Here is a 21,583-nt window from a genome sequence, read left to right as displayed (position 1 = left end):
AGAACACAACTGTGAAGTTAACATAAGTTTTTTCACCGTATTTCACCTGTGAGCACCTACATTTGATTGTTCATGTTGTGATGCAGTACAAGTAGTATTTATTTAAGGTTTCTCACATGCAGTGTCATTGGTTTTTCACACCGGTTCTACTGTTTTCACAACTATATGCACAGCACACACTTTTACGAAGTTTATTATACACTCGACTACTCAGTGTATATTGTACACTGTAACAGTGTTTGTTATGTATACTGTCTACGATGTTACGACAACGTGGAGGAAAAATCTGCAGATGAACAACAAAATGTGATGTTTAGTAAAATAAAGAGAAAGCCAATGGTAGTTGTGGTGTAACATCACCAAAAAATAAATGTGAAACAGTGAACAACAAGAAATTGTGTTCTGCTCAACACACAGTCCTCAAAATACATTTCATCACTCACTAGTGAGAAATCTACGAACTGAAATGCAACATTAATCAAATATTGTAAGAAACTTCTACTTTAAGTTTCATGCTAAGGATTCTGTGATCAGAGAATATGATACTGTTAATGGGTGTTACAATGAAAACTTACCATCTATTCTCCGACATGCAATAAATTATTCTGACAACTTAATATGATCTTAATGATTAAAAATTTATATTTCACAATAATACTATGAACCAACCTGGATAACTTATTATTAAAATTCCATTAACTTTAACACTGATAAAGTATCTAGTCTTTGAATTCTCAGGCGAAATTAATGACAATTTGTGCAGTCCAGGCATACTCTCAGTGCAGTGGCTGATTGGCCTGACGTATACAGAGAAGGCCAGCATGAATCATCACAGGTTTGTTTGATCTGTGGGAGAGTGTCCCATAGGTACTGATGGAACTGAACTGGTAAGACTCTTGAAGATACAAGTAAACTGTCCCGGGAAAGTCTATAAACAAAGTTTCAAGAACCGGCTTAAAATGACGACACCAGGTATATGCTACAATCCCCTGTGTACTGCTCACATAAGGATCGTGAGGATAAGATCAGAATACTACTGTACTGCATGCAGACACATTCAATCATTCTTCCCACACTCCATCTGTGAATGGAACAGGAAGAAACCCTAATAACTGGTACAATGGGACATACTCTCTGCCATGCACCTATCGTTGGTTTGCAGAGTATAGGTGTGAATGTAGAAATGGAAGATGTCTTTACAATTGCTCCCAGCAGAACCATCACACTGAGTGTCCGCTCTGAGCGCACAAATAAAACTAATACTGGATGCTGGCTTCATCCCGTAACATATGATGTGGCATGTGATGTATACATGCACAAACAGAAAGATAACAGAACACATACAACATTTCTTATGAGTCTGTATTACTTTTTGGAATGTGGGTTGTGGTGACAGACTGATCTGTATGTTAGTCCAGATCTAGGTTACGTTGACAGATGACAGTCTGATGCAGAGTTGGCAAAGACACAGAAGGTGAATACAAAACCTTAAATATGGTGACATATTGATATCTATGAGATCGAAAAGTGACAATGGTTGTGAGGCAAACCAGTATAGAACGTTTCAGTTAACCAATATTTTCTACCAGGATTTAAGAAAGACTACTTTTAACAATCAGCACATGGACAGAATTTTAAATTCTCTTGTTGAAACAGTCTTAACATTCTTAGTATATATGATGTCCACTACTGTGCGACTATAGATGTCAATAAGGTAGTGGAAAAATCCTAGGAGATTGTACATAATTTAGAAGTACAGGGAACAACTCACCAAACAGTGGAAGCATCAAGTCTTAACACTCATGTAAACAAGACTGAAAACCAGCTAGCTTTCGGAAGAATCCTTTTTCGAGCCAGAGCCCCTCCCCCCTTCCAAAAAAGTGCGTGTGTGCCGTCTGCATCATTTATGTCTGTTGACTATGCCCCACTCTTCAGTGAGTCATTACCTTCCCTTTCAAATTATTTACTGACTGCAGATGTGCTTTATGTGACTATCATTCCCTCTGCCATCAATGCTGCCTATGAAATATGTATGCTTGACATTGCAAGCTGTGCGACACAATGGTTAAATAACTATTATCTACAGAATTCTGAAGCTTTCGCTTGACTGAATATAAATACAAAAGAGGAAATTAACGATGAACCATTATAACACAAACAATGGAGTTCGGTGATACAAATTTAAGACAAGATGGCTTTAAAATGAAAACTTTTATAAAAATATATTCATGCCACTTTCCAAAATTCTCTCACATAGTTGTAATGGTGCCATTGAAAAACATGTCGTCCTACTTATCTAAAGAGTATGATTTTTTATTAATAACAGTAATCTTCAGACTGGTAAAATATGTATTTCTTTCAAAATAGTATGAATATACCGCTATTCTGATCTGTTCCGACTAAAAATTTCTTATTCTTACAATCTTAAAAAAAAAAAATCAAACAAAATAAATAAATAAATAGGCTAATAAACAAACATATACAGTATATACTACCATACATTCAGAGGCTTCAGAAATGCCAGTACCAGCATTGTCAGAAACAAACACCAACCTGTGTGGGCTCAACAGCTAGTTCATTTTTACAGTAGCAAATCCTAGGCAGCATACTATTTAGTACAACAGGTATGGCAAAAAAGATAAGTTCACCACAGTAAAAATAAATTTACACTAAAATGCAATTTTCATTAGTTTTATAAACAGTATCATAACCAACACTATAAGGAAAAAAAAAATCACATTTTATTTAAAATTGCAACAATGACCTTATAAAACATACAAAATAGTTGTAGCATTTAATCACTACAAACACACACATTCAACATCATAAGTAAAAATATACATAACATATTGGAAAGAGACAACATTTAGATGTTCAATAAATTGTATTCAGACTTAATTTCATTTTGAGCAAAATTTTCTTGATGTAAAGCTCACAAAAACATACTTTCAAGAAAAATCTTGTGGCAAGTACTTTGCATTATTTAACCTTCCAGCTGATTCCTAAAATTCTGCAGCTCTTGGAAGATATCAACTGGCAGCTTTATCTCCCTCAAATAAATGTCATATGTAATAATTAGCTTGAAGAGACTGCGTTCTAATGCACTTTTGAGTGCTTGTTTCATTCTGTTGCTTCTTGCTTCCACGTACCTAGTCTTTTTCTGCACAACAAACTTTGGTATTTTTATTACAGCCCTATTTAGATTAACAAGAGAGATTATTATATTAGGAAGGTCTCTGAGAGAAATACCATAATCATCCTCTTTGAAGGATGCTGTTGTAATAAAAGCTAGTCCTTGAGCTGCCCAAATAACAGGGTATGCTTGTGATAAGGTCCAGTGAAGTCTTGAATCTGGGAGAACACCACAAAAATATGAAATCACAGTATTTTTGCATATGTAATCTACAATTTGAGTCCAGTATGACTTTATTGCATCAGAAAAAGAAATATTACTACCAAGTGGAGACACGGATTCTTGAACAGACTCATTTAATGACACTAAAGATAAGTTTCGCATGGACACACTGTTAGCTTTAGGTAATGTTGGCTGTGGAGTCTCTCTCTTTTGTGAAGATACGCCACCACATTTTTCTCCAGACATTTCCATACAAGCTAAATTGATAAATTCTGTGTATGATTTAATTAACTTTATACATTCTGAAATAACCCCATTCCAGTTGTATGGATGACCACCAGGTTGACTTAAAATATATAATTGCTGTCGACGTAACAAGTCTTTCTCTGCTAATAACTTGAGGTCTAAATATGCCAAATTTTGTATTAATGGTAACTGTTGCAGAGCCATGGCGTCTGCAAGTTTAATTTTGTCTGTGTTGCTCTCATTTATTACAATTGGAAACACATATCTTTCAGTAAGATGCAAGTTTAACAAGTATTTGCCTGCTGTGACAGCAAAAACATAAAAGAATGTCAGCCCATAAAAGTAAAATACAGCCATGACGTTAAAAGATGCATTTCCTGCAATTTTCAAAGACAAGAGGTTTGATATACAATTTCTTAAAGCACTGCCAAAGATGAAATACAAAACGGCAAACATTACAACTGGTGATATACTTCTGATTATGGATTGTTTCAATAGATTGAGAAATTCTTCTTTGATTTGAATTAACCTCAACTGTTGCACAACTGGATATTGTAGAGCATTCGCTCGTAATATACATTCTGTTAAGAAAATATATACCCCCACAAACACGCTACCAACAATGAGGTATAGATTTTCTTCGACCACAGAGCTTCCACCAGTTCCTGTTGTACTGGGGGACCTCTCGTTAACTACCGATAAATAAAAAAACGATGAAAACGTACTAAGCAGTAAAAGTGACAGTGCCAAACAACCATTATGTAACGTGAGAGTGCGCTGAATGCACGATATTCTGTTTGGAGTATAAGGAGTAACGTTTGCAAACTCTGAGCCATGAAGGTATCCAAATGAAACCGTACACGTCATCACTGGAATAAAAAATACCCAGGTTTTTGGTGAAACTAGCACAGTTACAGCATCCACCATCCATGTCAAGGGGCTCCAGAAATCGAAGTGAATAACAGCGAGGAAAGCACATGCTAACAATATCTCAAATATTATAGTCCACGTAACTGCTGACAATATTCTTCTAGAACAGATTTTCTTTCCTTCATTCATGTTTTGTTCGAAACTGGCTGGAACACACGGACATTAATACATTTCTTCAAGCTAGCCGGCAAAAACACACCGCCAAACACACAAATTGTATAACGGTTCAACACCCGCCAAAACACTGAAATGTCTGAACGCTGGAGTCAGAGATACAGTAGTTAACAGCGCTTCGGTGAAGCGAGTTCCTTGAACTGTTCTCATAACATAAAATATTTCAATGTTCATAGAATTCGCCTTAAAACTTTTTATTAATTTCTATCGAACAGTAAGTGTTAATATATTTAAAGAAGCTTATTGCCAGGAAAAACTCAAAGATCACATTTTAAACGGCTTCATCATTGCAATATGGCACTGTAAATAATTGTTTGGCGCTGTCGGAACTGAAGTATTGCGTGTACTACTCGAGAGGTGTGGTGATTTTGCTGTGAATTTCTGTTATTAGACAATAAAGGTAACTAGCTTGTCATGGAGTAAAAGTAAGACCACGTAATATTTATGCGTGAACATGTCTCATCAAGATGATTTGTTTACCGTTACCAGAAGTTTGAGATCTGTCAACGGGAGCAGTGATTTTTCTTTGCCAATTGATGTTATGATGCTGAAGTAGTTTTTTCTTTTCGCAGACCATCGGATTTTCGTGCTGTGAAGTTCGCAATGTCTTCGGGGAGACCAATTAAATGTGTTGTGGTCGGAGACGGAACGGTGGGAAAAACGTGTATGCTGATATCTTATACAACAGACAGCTTTCCTGGAGAATACGTGCCCACCGTGTAAGTCAACATTGAAAACCATTCACTGTCTGTTTGCAGGCTGAACGTGTCGTTGCGGATACATAAGTCATTTTATTTAAAGCACAACTTATCAGGCAGCATCATCAGTTTAATAAGAGTTGTAGTTATTAGTTGAGGATTTGACATTGGATATTCAATATAATTTCTCGGAAGTAATATTACAAGACCTTATGTTATGGGATTCAAAACAAATAACATACAGATGTACAGAAATTTATAATTGTGCACTTCACAAAATGCTAAAAAGTAATTTCTTGTGACTACAATATCAGTGAGTCATAATTAGAATTGGTTATCTCGTTCTAATTCCAGTAAGTAACAACTTTGTAGGTATGAAATTGAATAATCACATATCCACAGTCATAGGTAAGGCAGGTGCAGACTTGGGTTCATTGGCGAGATACTGCCGAACTGCTATCAGGGTTTGAAGAAGACTGCTTACAAAACATTTATGCATGCCCCGTTAAGCATGGGACCCTTGCAAAATATTACTAACAAGGGATATTGAACATAGAACAGAAGAGTGGTGCATGATATTTTCTGAATAATTATAAAGTGCTTCTCAGAAATTGGACTCCCCATAAATTTTTAAAAACTCCACTATAGTAAGTTCTGTACAACAAGTAGTGACACCAACAATTGATGTAGCACATGCGGAGTCATTAAATAGGGTTGAATGCTCCAAATTTTTGAGTGTACATATTGCTGAAAACTTGCCCTGACCGAAGCATATTACTGAGCTTCTCAAATGGTTACGTTCAGCTATGTATGCTCTTTGTATACTTACTAGTCTTGGAAACAGATTAATCAGCTTCCTGACACATTTCCACTCAGTAATGTTACAGAATAATTTTCGGGGCTAACTCATCAATTACAAAGATTGTATTAATTGCACAAAGCCAAGCAGTAAGAATAATACGTGGTGTTCACCTGTATATGTCATCTAGGAAAATTAAGTTTCCATTGAATCACAAATCCTAACTCAGTCACACTATTGAGAGGCAACTTACTGAACAATCAAATTACCAAATGCACACAGTAGATCAAAAATTTAATAATTTTCTTAGTCTCCAAGAAGCATTTTAACTTCACTGTCCCAATACATATATTTGCCAATGAAATTTGTCATAAATAATTTATTTAAATTTGAGAAGAATAGTGATGTCCATAGCTACAACACTCGAGGATAACGTGACCTTCATTACCCGTTATTAAAACTGTCAGTGGCTCAGAAAGGAGTTCAGAATGGAGTAACAAAAAGTTTGATAATTTGTCCAATAGCATAAAATGTCTGACAGTTAGTAAAACAAGTTTTAAATCTTACTTAAAAAAATTATCTGGACAACTTCTATTCCATTGACGAATTTCTGCTTAAAAACTGGTAGAGAAAAGAGTTTTCAAATGTAGTAGCTTGTGTAGGGCTAAAATAATAATGTACTCATAAATGTTAGTACTAATCATGTAAACGTATCCTGTAATGACTCTCTCTATACCATTTCAATAAAAGAGTTGCTCAAATGATCTGTGGAACATGTAACTAACTAACTATAAAGAAGATATGAATATAATAGAGGGAAACATTCCACGTGGGAAAAATATATCTAAAAACAAAGATGATGAGACTTACCAAACAAAAGTGCTGGCAGGTCAATAGACACACAAACAAACACAAACATACACACAAAATTCAAGCTTTCGCAACAAACAGTTGCTTCATTAGGAAAGAGGGAAGGAGAGGGAAAGACGAAAGGATGTGGGTTTTAAGGGAGAGGGTAAGGAGTCATTCCAATCCCGGGAGCGGAAAGACTTACCTTAGGGGGGAAAAAAGGACAGGTATACACTCTCGTGCGCGCGCACACACACACACACACACACACACACACACACACACACACACACACACACACACACACACACATCCATCGATCCGCACATACACAGACACAAGCAGACATTTGTAAAGGCAAAGAATTTGGGCAGAGATGTCAGTCGAGGCGGAAGTAAAGAGGCAAAGATGTTGTTGAAAGACAGGTGAGGTATGAGTGGCAGCAACTTGAAATTAGCGGAGGTTGAGGCCTGGCGGATAACGAGAAGAGAGGATATACTGAAGGGCAAGTTCCCATCTCCGGAGTTCTGACAGGTTGGTGTTAGTGGGAAGTATCCAGTTACACCGTCCGGGTTATCTGGAAACTTCCCACTAACACCAGCCTGTCAGAACTCTGGAGATGGGAACTTGCCCTTCAGTATATCCTCTCTTCTCGTTATCCACCAAGCCTCAACCTCTGCTAATTTCAAGTTGCCGCCACTCATACCTCACCTGTCTTTCAACAACATCTTTGCCTCTTTACTTCCGCCTCGACTGACATCTCTGCCCAAACTCTTTGCCTTTACAAATGTCTGCTTGTGTATGTGCGGATGGATATGTGTGCGAGTGTATACCTGTCCTTTTTTCCCCCTAAAGTAAGTCTTTCCGTTCCCGGGATTGGAATGACTCCTTACCCTCTCCCTTAAAACCCACATCCTCTCGTCTTTCCCTCTCCTTCCCTCTTTCCTGATGAAGCAACTGTTTGTTGCGAAAGCTTGAATTTTGTGTGTATGTTTGTGTTTGTTTGTGTGTCTATCGACCTGCCAGCACTTTTGTTTGGTAAGTCTCATCATCTTTGTTTTTAGATATAACTAAAAGAAGATATGAATATAATAGAGGGAAACATTCCACGTGGGAAAAATATATCTAAAAACAAAGATGATGAGACTTGCCAAACAAAAGCGCTGGCAGGTTGGTAGACACACAAACAAACCCAAACATACACACAAAATTCAAGCTTTCGCAACAAACGGTTGCTTCATCAGGAAAGAGGGAAGGAGAGGGAAAGACGAAAGGATGTGGGTTTTAAGGGAGAGGGTAAGGAGTCATTCCAATCCCAGGAGCGGAAAGACTTACCTTAGGGGGAAAAAAGGACAGGCACACACACACACACACACATCCATTTGCCTCTTTACTTCCGCCTCGACTGACATCTCTGCCCAAACTCTTTGCCTTTACAAATGTCTGCTTGTGTCTGTGTCTGTGCAGGTGTGTGTGTGTGTGTGTGTGTGTGTGTGTGTGTGTGTGTGTGTGTGTGTGTGTGTGTGCGCGTGTGTGCGTGTGTGTGCGCGTGCGCACGCGAGTGTATACCTGTCCTTTTTTCCCCCCTAAGGTAAGTTTTTCTGCTCCCGGGATTGGAATGACTCCTTACCCTCTCCCTTAAAACCCACATCCTCTCGTCTTTCCCTCTCCTTCCCTCTTTCCTGATGAAGCAACCGTTTGTTGCGAAAGCTTGAATTTTGTGTGTATGTTTGTGTTTGTTTGTGTGTCTATCGACCTGCCAGCGCTTTTGTTTGGTAAGTCTCATCATCTTTGTTTTTAGATATATAACTATAAAGAAGGATACTTTGAATTGCCACATGGAGATGGAAAATCTGAATTGGTAGATGCTTGAAGACAGTTATCATATATCCCTTGGGAGCCTTCTTACACAGTTTCAAGAACCAGCATAACCTGAAAAGTCTAAAAATAAAAATTCAGCCCACTACATATTGCTCCCACAGTGTATTTTTAGCTACAACTTCTGTAGCCAAACCTTCTTTTTGTAAATTCTCTTCGCGTTTGCTGTACCTTTCCCCATGGCTCCTGTTTTTCTGCCATAAGCGAAAGTTTTTCTGCCATAAGCGAAAGCTATGTTTTCAACTAAAATATTTTTTATCAACAGCTGAAAAATAAGTTTCATTTCAAATCACGTGATCGGTAGTCTAGGAATCCACTATCCATTAGTATCTATTCAATGTAACTGCACTACAGGAAGCCCTCGTACGAACAGCTCCTTGCTTCTTTTGCTCTCTCTTAAATTTCCCATTTTCAAGGCAATTTATGGATATGTGTCTAACCTTGTGACCATTTTAACAAACAAAAGGACCTTTTTTATGTTGCTTAACGTTGTTTGTTCTTGTCCAGTGTTGTGGTATTCAATAAATGGTGTTTTTTATGGTACCTTCGATTACAGGTATTAGCTTTCAGAAACATCATAGAATGTTTATCTTCATTATATTCATGACGTATTGACATAATATATATGCCTATTTTTATCACCTTCATCAAGCTTAGTTATAATCCACAAATCTGAATCTATTTGAATAATTAATTTTCATTTGGTATGACCAAGAAACATAATTCATTCCATTTAGTTTCTCAGCACAATTTCTTTTCTCCGTCATCTCCATATATTTCGAAAATAATCTACTGTTGTTAAAAGAACATATTTTCTTTCCAGTAAATTCCGAACTCAGCTTGACGTCAGTTAATGTTCTCCAAATGCATCACACAGAAATGCTCATTCGGTATTAGCAAATGTTTGATTTTTGCCACATGTAGTAGTGTTAAGAAGTTTTCGAAGATACCCATGGGTTTTAGAGTCTTTGGCAAGGCTGTTTGAACCATGGTGCTGTGATCAAGATGGCAAAAGTAACTGGAAATTTCAGTATGCTGTGGCCGTCTTGTTTGTTAAATACTGTTATCAGTGTGGCCCTGTGTCTCTGGCCTTCTGAACAAATTACTGTGTGCATGCTATTAGCTACAAATATAGTGAAATAGACTCTTCATATCATAATCAGTAACACTTTATTAAAATGCACAGGGAGCTGGTTAATGACAAATGCTAGATCAAGGCATTTTACATGGGAGTAGAATTGGTCCAACAACTAGAACAGGCAGTAGCCAAAAGCAACTTCATCACTAATTAACAGTGGAATGCTAAAATTATTCTAAGCATCATAGATTACAGCACTTCAGACACCTGGTGCAGAAGCACTTTGATGTAGTTACAAAATTATGTGCAAAACCCACATGCCTTGCACTACACTGTAGCGTAATTTCTCTCTGCTATATGGGCCCCCATCGGAAAAGGAGAGCATTTTTTGTCCAGAGAGCTTCTTTGCATTGACAGTCATGGGAACTGGTGGTGATGAAGCAGTTAGAACTGGGTTGGGATTGTGCTGTTTTGTTCTCATTGGAATTTTTTCTTGAAAGAGGTGTGTAGGTTTCAACAGTTCAGTGAGACAGTAGTGCTTTTGCCATTGACAATAATGTCGAGTGTGTGGTCTTCTCGTTGCACCACTTCATGCGGTCCTGAATAAGATGGTTTAATGGGGGTTTTATGCTGTCGGAGCATAGCATTGTGTGTAGGTCTTGGTGTACATATGAAGGACTGGTGCCATGTCAAGACGGCTGTCGGGGCTGGAGATGGGAGATGTGATCTCTCAACTGACAAATAAATTCACCATGTGTCAAGTTGGGTACTCACAAGGACAGTGGATCAACAAACTCCCCTGGCAAGGGTAATGTTTCACCAAACACAAGTTCAACAGCTGGAACGTCCAAATCCAGTTTGTAACTATTTCTCGTACTTAGCAATACTATTGGTAGAGAAGCTGCATCATGCCACATCAGGCTGCCTGTAGCGTTTGTGCCAGCATTCTATCATAACATTGTTGGCAGGGTGATAGCTTGTTGTTCTATTATACACAGTGCCACAGAATTTACTCAGTTGTGCAAACAGGTTGGACTCAAACTGGCATTGGTGATCTTTTGTGAATTGTGAAGGACAGCCAAAGTGTGACGCACAACAAGAAACAAAGGTGGAAGCTAAGGTCTCTGCCTTGATGTTGTCTTATTGGTGCAGCTTCTGGCCAGCCAGTAAAGCAGTCTATCATTATTAATTAATATCATTTGCTGTGCAATGGAGCTAAGGGGCTGACAACATCGATATGAACATATGCCAACCGAGCTGTTGTATCTGGAAAGTTGCCCACTGGTATGTGCGCATATCTGTTGTCTTTGCTGTGCTAGCATTTAATACATGTCTGTACTCATTATTGGCAGTCTTTCTTGACTCGTGGCGAAACAAAGCGATTGGAGACTAGTTGTGTTGTAACATGAACTTTAGGTGACGCAGGTTATGTGTATTATCAAAAACACACTTCATGAATGACCTGGGTAGGAAAGGGTGAGGTTTGCCACTGGACACTCAGTACAACTTGACATCGGTATTCGAAACCTCCACTGTTTGAAGTTTGAGCAATGATTCAGTCTTCACGCAGGTCGTGCAGCTCCCGGTATTATTGTTGTGCTGTCGTGAGTTCTGTGAAATGTGTTGAATGATCGATGCTGCTGACATGGGGAGGCTTACGGTCAGCAAAGATACTAAATTCTCTGGCTTCCAGTTGAGATCAGAAATATTTAATGGCTTCATAGATTGCTAAAAGCTCTCTGTCAGGCACTCCATTTCTATTGAGACAGAGACAGCTTGTGTGAGAAGAATCCTAGCATCTGTCATGCTCTTGTGCGAAAAGAATGCTAGTGCCTGTCATGCAAAGTTATTGTGACTCTGCACTAGTTGCTGCCTGACTCACGTCAACTACCAAAGCCAGTGGTGCACTCAGTTCAGCGTTTGCGAGTAGTGCCACCTCCACTATACTCTGCTTGGCTGCTTAGAAAGCCGAGATCATTTCATCCATCTGTGAAACTGCTGAGTTTCCCTTGTTCCTTGGGCTGGTGAATGCTGCTGTTAATGGCACTTGAAACTCCACCGCGTGAGGTAAATTTTGGGTAATAGAAATTGATGACACTGAGGAAACAGTGCAGTTCCTTACAGGTCATTGGCCAAGTAATCTGCAGGATGGCTTCATCTTTCTCCAGCTAGGATAGCAAGCCTGACAGTGTGATACTGTGGTCCAAAAAATCAACTTGTGTGTGGGTGAAGACGCACAAGGATTTAGAATGAAGTCATACCATTCCAATCTTCTGAACATTTTGGTAAGAAGCTGCTGATGTTGCTATGGGAAGGAGAGAAGACCAGACTCTCATCAAGATAAGTGAAGCAAAAGTTGAGTCCTAGTAGCACAGAGTTGATGAACCTTTTTCCATGTGTGCACTGCTTTTCGTAGGCCAAACATTATGGACCTACTCTAAAAAAGGCCAAAAGGAATGGTAAAAGCTGCACATTCTTTTATATGGAGACCACCAGGGGTTACTCGATGGCCGCATTGTGCATTCACGAATTGTGCCATCAAATTCCACTTTAACTATGGTGAATCGGTTTGGTGCCAAGCACCAGGTTCAGCAGGAGACTGGTGGGCCTTCTGTAGTCAGTATGTGATGCCCCGTGTCACAGGGTATCTCCTTCAGTACTTGTAGTGGTTTTGTACGTGCTGGGAATCTCTTCAGTAAGTCAGTGTATTCGCCACCGGTGTCTTGCACAAGTTTAGCACTGTGCACTGCTGAATCTCAACAAAAACTAACAGCTGTCAACCCAGTGTTAGTAAACAGTTGATAATGTGCCAACAAATCCCACCCATTATTGGTCTTGACCTGTCTACAAATGTGAGAGTCCATGTAAAGGTGCACCATAGTCTAAGGTCCAGGTTGATTTGCAGGGCTCTGTACAACTTCAGTGAAAAAAATTCGGTTAGCCGACATTTAGAAATGAGCTAAGAAAGGTTGAATGGCATTACAACAGCTGTATTTTGAGTAATAGTAACTTTAACAGTTTTTAAGTAGCTTTCTTGAAATATTTAATGAAACTTTTCCACTTAGAACCACATTAACAAAACTACTAATAAACTTAAATGGACAACTCAGGGTATAAAAATTTCTAGAACCAGAAAGAGAAAACTTCACAACGAGCTGAAATACTATAGACAGACTTTTACTGAGTATGTTCATCATTATAAAGCTAAATTTAAAAAAAGTTGTGAAGGCAGCCAAACAGATTGCAAACAATAAGTTCATTGTACAATATAAAAGTAAAACAAAAGCAGTGTGGTCTATTGTTAAATCAGAGTTAGGTGTTAGAGTAAGTAGTAATGAAATATCCAGGATTAAAGATGATGATAGCTTTATTGTAAACCCAGCTCAAATATCAGTGTGTTTAAATGAATTCTTCATAAATGTGGCAAAGTTAGATGTTGATGTAGTAGAGTACCAGAGTAAAATAAATCCCTTTGGACTCCACCAAGAAGCTGAGTATTTTATGCATTTTAAAGAAGTCACAGTAAAGGATGTGGAAAATGTTAAATTAAAAAATAAAAACTCTGCTGGGAGGGATGAGATACACACTAAAGTGATTAAAGCAGCATGTGACATAATAGTACCTTCCCTAACTAAAATATTCAACTAATCTTTTGAACAGGGATGTTTTCTCAATGTTTTGAAGAATGCTGAAGTCTGAACTCTGTTCAAGAAAGGATCGAGGGAAGACATGGGAAACTATCACCCTATTTCTATTCTTCCAGTCCTATCAAAAGTGTCAGAGAAAGTAGCTGCAAACCAGATTAAAACTTTTATTGTAAAAATTATACTATTATAAGTAACCAATTCATATTTCAACCAGGAAAAAACACTCTGGATGCAGTGAATTACTTTATTGAAAAGATATGCAGATCAATGGATCAGGGGAGTAATGTTTTTGACTCCGTGAACCATGACTTGCTTATCTACAAATTAGACAAATACAGTTTTCAGGACAATGCTCTTAATTGGCTAACATCACACTCACGCAACGGAAAACAAAGGGTAACTTTTACCCCAAATGCAGTGACTTATTATTCTAAATGAAGTAAAGTATCACAGGGAGTGCCTCAGGGCTCAATTTTAGGGCCAATCCTGGTCCTATTCTACATAAATAACGTACCCATAAATATAAATTCCCCATCAAGTCTGTTTCCAGACGATACTTCTGTTTTAATTGAAGATGATGATGCGGAAATTCTGAGCTATGCAGAAAGAATTTCAAGCTTCATCATAAGCACACTAAATACAATAGAAAACTGGTTCCAGTTAAATGAGTTGAAACTGAAAATTGCAAAAACCCATATTGTTTGTTTGAAAACCAAATATTCAAGTTGTATGGAACTCAAGACACACTGTAACAATCAACTTATGAAAGAAGTTGACACAGTCAAATTGCTGGGGCTAAATGTGGACAAGAACTTAAGCTGGAATACACATATTGACTTCTGATTAAATAAACTATTTAATTTTGCATTTGCAATGCAAACACCAGCAAATTATTGACTTGAGTACACAAAAAATTGCTTATCACAGTTATTTTGAATCTGTTATTAGATGTGAGATAATTTTCTGGGGAAGTTCAAGTAGTGTATCTCGAATACTGAAACTGCAAAAGAAAATTGTCAGATACGTGTGCACTGCACAGCAAACAGTCTTGTTGTCCATTATTTTGGAATCCTAACTGTTCCCACGATATACATTTATGAAATTATGATCTTCCTACACAGCAGACAAAAATTATTTGAGGAGAATCATTTTAACCACACGCATAACACGAGAAACAAAATAATTTTGTGCTACCCCCCCACATCAGTTGAAATTATGTGTATGAACTCCACAGTAAACGGGGATGACAATGTATTACAAGTTAATGGGCAAAAACATATTTAATATGAAGCCAGAAATTTTAAAAATGAGGCTACAGCAGATTCTGTGGGAGAGATGCAACTATTTAATAGAAGAATTCATAGAGGATGAAATGATAATTGAGAAAGGGGTAATTAAGTGGTAGATTTTATTGTATGTAAAAATAATAAAATTGTACTATTATTGTGATGCTGTTTTTTAACATCTGCTGTTCTGTGTTTATGGTGAAATTTCGCCACAAATCTGACGTGTATCCTGTATCTGAACCAAATGATTTAGATTATGTACATTATGAGCCAGATAAACCACAGTTCACAATTCTCTGTTACAGTTGTGTTGAGCCAATAATCCTTCCATCTTCTTGGTCAGTAAATCCACTTTGGTGGGTAGTACATCATAATTGACCCGTCTTACCATGTGCAAAGAGAAGCTGTAGCACACCACTGGCACTTAAAACTCTGTCGCAGGTGATATAGCGTCAAATATTTTGTCAGCTGACTCTGCACCAGCATCTAAGGGCATGCCAGTTTGTAATGCAATAATGGCTTTCACTTGGGATGACAAGAGATTACTCCACAGCATGTACAAAAGACTATCAGGCATGTTTCACATATCCACCTTACTCCATAGGTGTTGCAAATGTAAGGGCTTCTTGGGCTAGGACTTGTCTGATGTTTTCTGTCTGTGAAGCGGAGTCCCTTCATATCAGTTCTGTTTTTAACTTCTCATGTGCATCCATCGTGGGCAGAGTGTTGATCACATATTCAAACTCTGCTGCATATTTCTGTTCCAGCTGACTAACAACGGTTGCGAATTTGGTTGTCTCTGCTGTAATTCCAGCATAGAGAAAGCTCACTTCCATCTGCGCAAACTGTAATGCTGGGTTATGTGACCAAGAAGGTAACAAATGCATGGTGAATCATGAGACAGAAACGGGCTCCATCAATGTGTCCGTCATGTCAAACGGGAGTCCTTTTCTGTGATACAGTCTGGCTAATTTAACCACATTGTAGTCACTAGTGTTGGTGTGGCCTTGTGTCTGTGGCCATCTGAAGAAATTACTGTGTGTGAGTACTGTTAGTTGCCAATACAGTGAAAGAGACTCTTCAGTCAGAATCAGTAACACTTTATTCAAATGCACAAAGAGTTCGTTAATAAAAATGTTAGATCGAGATATTCTCCATGGAAGTAGAAGAATCAACCCAACAACTAGAACATGCAATAGTCAAAAGCAACTCTGTAACTAATTAACAACATAATGCTAAAACTGTTCTAGGAGTAAGCACACAAGCATCATGGAATACAGTTCCTCTGATGGCTGGCATGGAAGCACTTCGACAGCATTACAAACTTACATGTGAAAACCAAACAAATTGCACTGCACTGTAGTGTCACTTGTGTCTGCTACAGAATTTCCCCTGACGGATTGTTTCCTGTGAGGTTTCTGAATGAGTAAAGTACTTGTGATTGGGCATTGGTTCCTTTGGATAGAGAGGTCAGAGAGGTTCCTATTGATGGCATAGTCAGTAGCTGTGGAACTTTAGCTCAGTTGAACAAGGATGAGGAAGGAAATATAGCAAGACCTATTCAAAGAAACCAGCCTGTTGTTTACTGAAATATGTGGGACCTGGGAATCTCAAAACAGATGTAGGAAAAACATGGATTTCTCATCAAGTGATTTTAATTGGAAATAGTGGCTAATAAAGTTCAGAGCATGGCTGAAACACTTCGGGAAATTTGAGTTTTTAATAGGTAGCAGATGAATTTATACAAACTATATAAAGATACGAACTGACAATTTAATTCATGGAATTAATACTAGATATAAAAATCTATGTAAAGATGTCAAGCCGTGTGCTTTGCTGCAGAAAGATTTCTGTTATTCAGAAACATACATTTTCATTAGGTTGTCAGCACCTGTACTAACATAGGCTACTAATAGAGCTCAGTTTAAGAGAAGGTTAAGGATTTATTGGTGGCCAAATCCTTTGTCTTAGTAGAACCAATTGATATATATTTTAGTAATATCGGATAAAATGAGCATTTTGTTAAATCTGACATACACATGTCTTCAATATAATATGATCTGTGCAAAGATGATGAGTGATTCCAATAGCTTAAGAAGTATCTTTTGTACTTCAGTATATGTTTAGGGCAAGTTTGCTATTACATCTTAAATATAACTATGTTTCATGTTTTTTACGTATTCCGCAACTATGAGAACCATTTTACTTATGAACAGTACACTGTGCAGGGAACATTAGCATCTCTCTCTCTCTCTCTCTCTCTCTCTCTATCTCTATCTCTATCCTTTTTAAGGAAAGTTCTGCAAGAATGTAAATAATTTACAAGTAAATGAAGTCACTCACCATACATTAGAAGGATTGAGTTGTGGAAAAGAAAGAAAAATATGGTAGCTTTTGGACCAGTTTATTGAGGCAGCAGGTGTGCGGGATAGGAATGGGCCGTGGTGTGGGGAAGGGGCAGGGCAGCAGGTGCTGCAAAACATGGCTCTGGAGCCACTGAGTTTATGAGGTGCATGATGACATGGAGAACAGGACAAAAGAAAGTGAGGCTACTTGGTTTAGGTAGTAAGTGCAGCGAGTTAGCAGAGGTCGAGGACAGGAGGATTATGGCAACAACGCATGTGTTGCACAACACCCATCTACGTAGTTCAGAAAGCTAATGCTGAGGAGAGGGAGGGAGGGAGGGGAAGAGGATCCAGATGGCACAGATTGTGAATCATCCATTGAACTGAAGCCTATTTTGCTCAGCAGCTGTTCCGCAAGTAGATGGCCAACTCTGCTTGTGGCCGCAGTATATCTCTGGTTGGTGATCTTGGTCAAGTAAAATGCTGTGCAGAAATTGTGTCAGAGCTGGAATAAGTCTCACACCTGTGTCTTCCAAACGGTACATCCATATGGTAAGGGAGTGGGAGTGGCGTAGGGATGTACCAGGATGTTGTGTAGGTTTGGTGGGTGGTGGAATACTGCTTTAGGAGGGGAAGGAAGGATTGTGGGTAGGATGCCCTTCATTTCCGGGCACAAAGTTAGTCAAAACCCTAGTGAAGATCGTGATTCAGTTACACCAGTCCTTGATGATATTGGATGATGGGGATGTGGGGGGTGCTCCAGTGCAGCTGGTTCTTGGGGCTGGCAGGAGGATTAAGGCTGATGGCAAGAGAAATCTGTTTGCAGACTAGGTTTGAGTAGTAGTCTGTGAAGGCTTTTGTGAGACCTTCAGCTTATGGGGAAAGGTAATTCTCATCATTAGAGATAGGCCTTCCATAGGTGTCACGCTGTCTGGGAGATTTTTGGTGTGGAAGGGATGATAGCTGCCAAAATGCAGATACTGTTGTTGGCGATTCTGATGTGGATGGGGGTGGAATTGGGCCAATAGAGAACTGGAGGTCAAGATCCAGGAAGGTGGCACATATGACGGAAGAGAACCAGGTGAAACGAGTGGGAGAGGTGTCGGGGCTGTGGAGGAATGAGGCTAGAGTCACTGAACCTGAACGAGTTGATAGTGAGAATGTTTCCAAGTAGGTATCCAGGTGATAATAGTGTAAGGACGGTCAAGAGTCAGTGAAGGAAGTGGTCTGTTCTTTAACATGAGACTCTAGGCTATGAACAGTTAGTTGGAGTTGTTGGTTGACAGGAAGGGAGATTCTTTCAGTGGGAGCACAGTAAACAGTTACAATGGGCATCCATGATTATTGGATTGATGGATTTTGGGAAGCCAGTGCAAGGTGTGTTTGTGGAAGAACATTGGGGTGATGAAGGAGATGGATTCAGGGGAAAGATTCTAGGAGGCCAAAGGTTTTGAATGGATATTGAAGATTATGTTTGACTTCTGTGATGGAAATCTTTCCTCTTAATCTTCTTTCTCACTCTAACTACCCCCACTAAAAAAAGAGAGAGAGAGAGAGAGAGAGAGAGAGAGAGAGAGAGAGAGAGAGAGAGAGGATCCCCCTCACACCCAACTCCTACACAGTTCCATAAGTCCAACAGTTTTGTAGGTTCTCAATATTCATACACCCAACAGTCCTGGATGACTCATTGTAGCTGTTTATTTTGCACCCATTGCAACAATCTCCACTCCGGTTGACGTTACACCTCCAACTTATTGCTTGAAACTTAGCCACTCGTATTAAAATTATGAACCAGTTCCTTCACCAGCTATTGACTGTCTCCGCACTGTTACCATCTGTATCCCTTTTCGTCATCACTCTTGATGACACCTTCTTGTACATCACATCTCCCATGTCCATAACCGTGCTGTTTATAAATACTAGTTATCCCAGCGTCTTTCTGAATCCAAACCCATTACATGATTTCTTCTACATCTGACCAGCTATATCCTCACCCATAAATACTTCTCTTTCGAGGGGGAGATATGTAAATAAATCCGCTGCATGGCCATGGGCATCTGCAAGACAACCTCGTATGTCAATCTGTTTGTGGGACACCTAGAGGAGACCTTTCTAGCCTCGTAAAACCCCTAATCCATCATATAGTTAAGGTTCACTGACAGTATCTTCATGATCTGGACCCAAGGCCAAGACACAATATCCTCAATCCTCCACAGCCTCAACTCCACCTCATCATTTGTTGCACCTGGACCTCCTCAGCCCAGTGTGCCACTTTTCTGGACATTGACCTACACCACTCCGATGGTTCCATGCATACCTTTGCCCACATCAAACCCATCAGCAATCAACATACCTGCATTTTGACAGCCAGTGTCCCTCCTATATAGTCTGGACACTCTTGGATGTCGTATATACAATGAAAACAACTCCATTGCCCAGTACAGTGAGATCTTACAAGGACTTTCACATATATATATTCACTATACTTCAAACGTAGCCTGCAACCAGTTTTTCAACTCGGTTTCCTCACAAATTCCTAATCCTCCAAAGGAGGATCCCCCCCCCCCCCCCCCCAAAAATCATCATCCAGTATCTTCAAGAACTGGAGCAACTGAATCATGCCCTGTGTCAGGCTTCTACACCTACATCTGCGTCTATACTCTGTGAACCACCGTGAAGTGCATGGCAGCAGCTACATTCCATTGTACCAGTTATTAGGGTTTCTTCCTGTTCCATAAGAATGATTGTTTGAATGCCTCTGTGCGTGCAGTAAATATCTTATCCTCATGATCCCTATGTGAGCGATATATAGGGAGTTCCAGTATGCAGGGTGTACATAAAGTCCGGGAACGCTTTCAGTTATTTATTGCACAATAACGAAGTCACGCATATTGCATTTTGAAGAGAAACTCTGAAAGTTTTTTTTTTTTACTAACATTCGATATGCGGACCATGAGTGGCCCAGCAGATGTCAATATGGTAATTGAAATCTTGCCATATGGCATCGTCGATTGTATCAGTCACTTCCCGTATTCTCTCCCGGAGCTCTGCTACATCATATGGTAGAGGCAGTACAAGATCTTTAATGTGTCCCCACAGAAAAAAGTCACATGGAGTGAGATCTGGTGATCGGGAAGGCCCTTCCGTAGCACGGCCAATCCATCAATGCGGCAGCTCCATGTCATGTTCAGGTACCCACAAACTTCACGATGAAAATGGGGTGGAGCCCCAACCTGCTGAAAGATGAACGGAGAGTCCGATTGTATTTGAGGCATTAGCCATTGCTGCAACATGTCCAAGTAGGAATATTCAGGGACAGTGCCCTCGGCGAAGAAGAATGGCTCGTACAGTTTTTGATGTGACAAGGCACAAAAAACATTTGCCGTCGGGGAATCACCGTCAAAATCTTTGTTGGTGGCTTCTTACTGTACTTTGTTCTAAACATCCGTTGAACACCTGTAGCACACTTGTTTTTGTTGAACTCCAACACACAGAAAGCTCGCTCTGCACCTGAACTTGGCAGGTTTGCGACTAGCGCTGACTATCGGCAAATTACCAAACTACGCTGTGCCAGTATACATGGAAGGGGGGGGGGGGGGGGGGAGCTTTCAGTGTTTCTCTTCAAAATGAAGTATGTATGATATCTGTACAATGTTTGGTTCTTCTGCAGTAAATAATTGAAAGTGTTCCCAGACTTTATGTACACCCTGTATTCCTAAAATAATCATTTAAAGCCAGTTTGTGAAACTTTGTTGATAGATTTTCTCAGGATAGTTTACATATATCTCCAAGTCTCTTCAAGTTCAGTTCCTTCAGTATCTCTGTGACACTCCCCCACAGATTAAACAAACCTCTGATCATTCGTGCTGCCCTTCTCTGTATACGTTCAATATCCTATGTTAGTCCTATCTGGTTCGTGTCCCAGACACTTTAGAACTGGTCTCACGAGTGATTTGTAACCAGTCTCCTTTGTAGATCGTTTGCACTTCCCCAGTATTCTACCAGTAAACCGAAGTCTACCACCTGCTTTATGTGATCATTCCATTCCATATCCTTACAAGGTATTTATGTGAGTTGGCCAATTCCAACAGTGACTCATTGATTTTATAGTCATAAGATACTATGTTTTTTAGTTTTGTGAAGTGCCAAATATTACATTTCTGAAATTTAAAGCAAGTTGTCAGTCTCTGCACCACTTTCAAATTTTATCAAGATCTGACTGAATATTTATGCAGCTTCTTTAAGATAGTACTTCATTATTGATATCTGCATCATCTGCAAAAAGTCTAAGGTTACTA

General features: G+C 39.2%; 2 protein-coding genes across 3 annotated transcripts in view; one reads left to right on the top strand and one right to left on the bottom strand.

The window, feature by feature from the left end:
* Positions 1-2,719: 2,719 nt before the first annotated feature.
* On the bottom strand, positions 2,720-4,798 carry LOC124795022 (nucleoporin NDC1). The gene has a single exon (XM_047258791.1). The coding sequence runs from the start codon at positions 4,658-4,660 to the stop codon at positions 2,984-2,986; it is 1,677 nt and encodes a 558-aa protein (XP_047114747.1). The 5' UTR covers positions 4,661-4,798; the 3' UTR covers positions 2,720-2,983.
* Positions 4,799-4,944: 146 nt separating this feature from the next.
* The window catches only part of LOC124777354 (ras-related C3 botulinum toxin substrate 1), a 124,284-nt gene continuing 107,645 nt past the window's right edge, over positions 4,945-21,583 (top strand). The window contains exons 1-2 of one of the 2 annotated variants that reach the window (XM_047252767.1): positions 4,945-5,105; positions 5,278-5,424. In XM_047252767.1, the coding sequence (XP_047108723.1) occupies positions 5,309-5,424 (116 nt within the window). In that variant the 5' untranslated portion in view covers positions 4,945-5,105; positions 5,278-5,308. The remainder of the gene's footprint in view (positions 5,106-5,277; positions 5,425-21,583) is intronic. The other variant, XM_047252843.1, reaches the window with a different exon arrangement.

The sequence above is a fragment of the Schistocerca piceifrons genome, chromosome 1 (assembly GCF_021461385.2).
Source record: "Schistocerca piceifrons isolate TAMUIC-IGC-003096 chromosome 1, iqSchPice1.1, whole genome shotgun sequence".
In the NCBI taxonomy this organism is placed as follows: domain Eukaryota; kingdom Metazoa; phylum Arthropoda; class Insecta; order Orthoptera; family Acrididae; genus Schistocerca; species Schistocerca piceifrons.
This window is presented reverse-complemented; position numbering and strand designations above follow the sequence as displayed.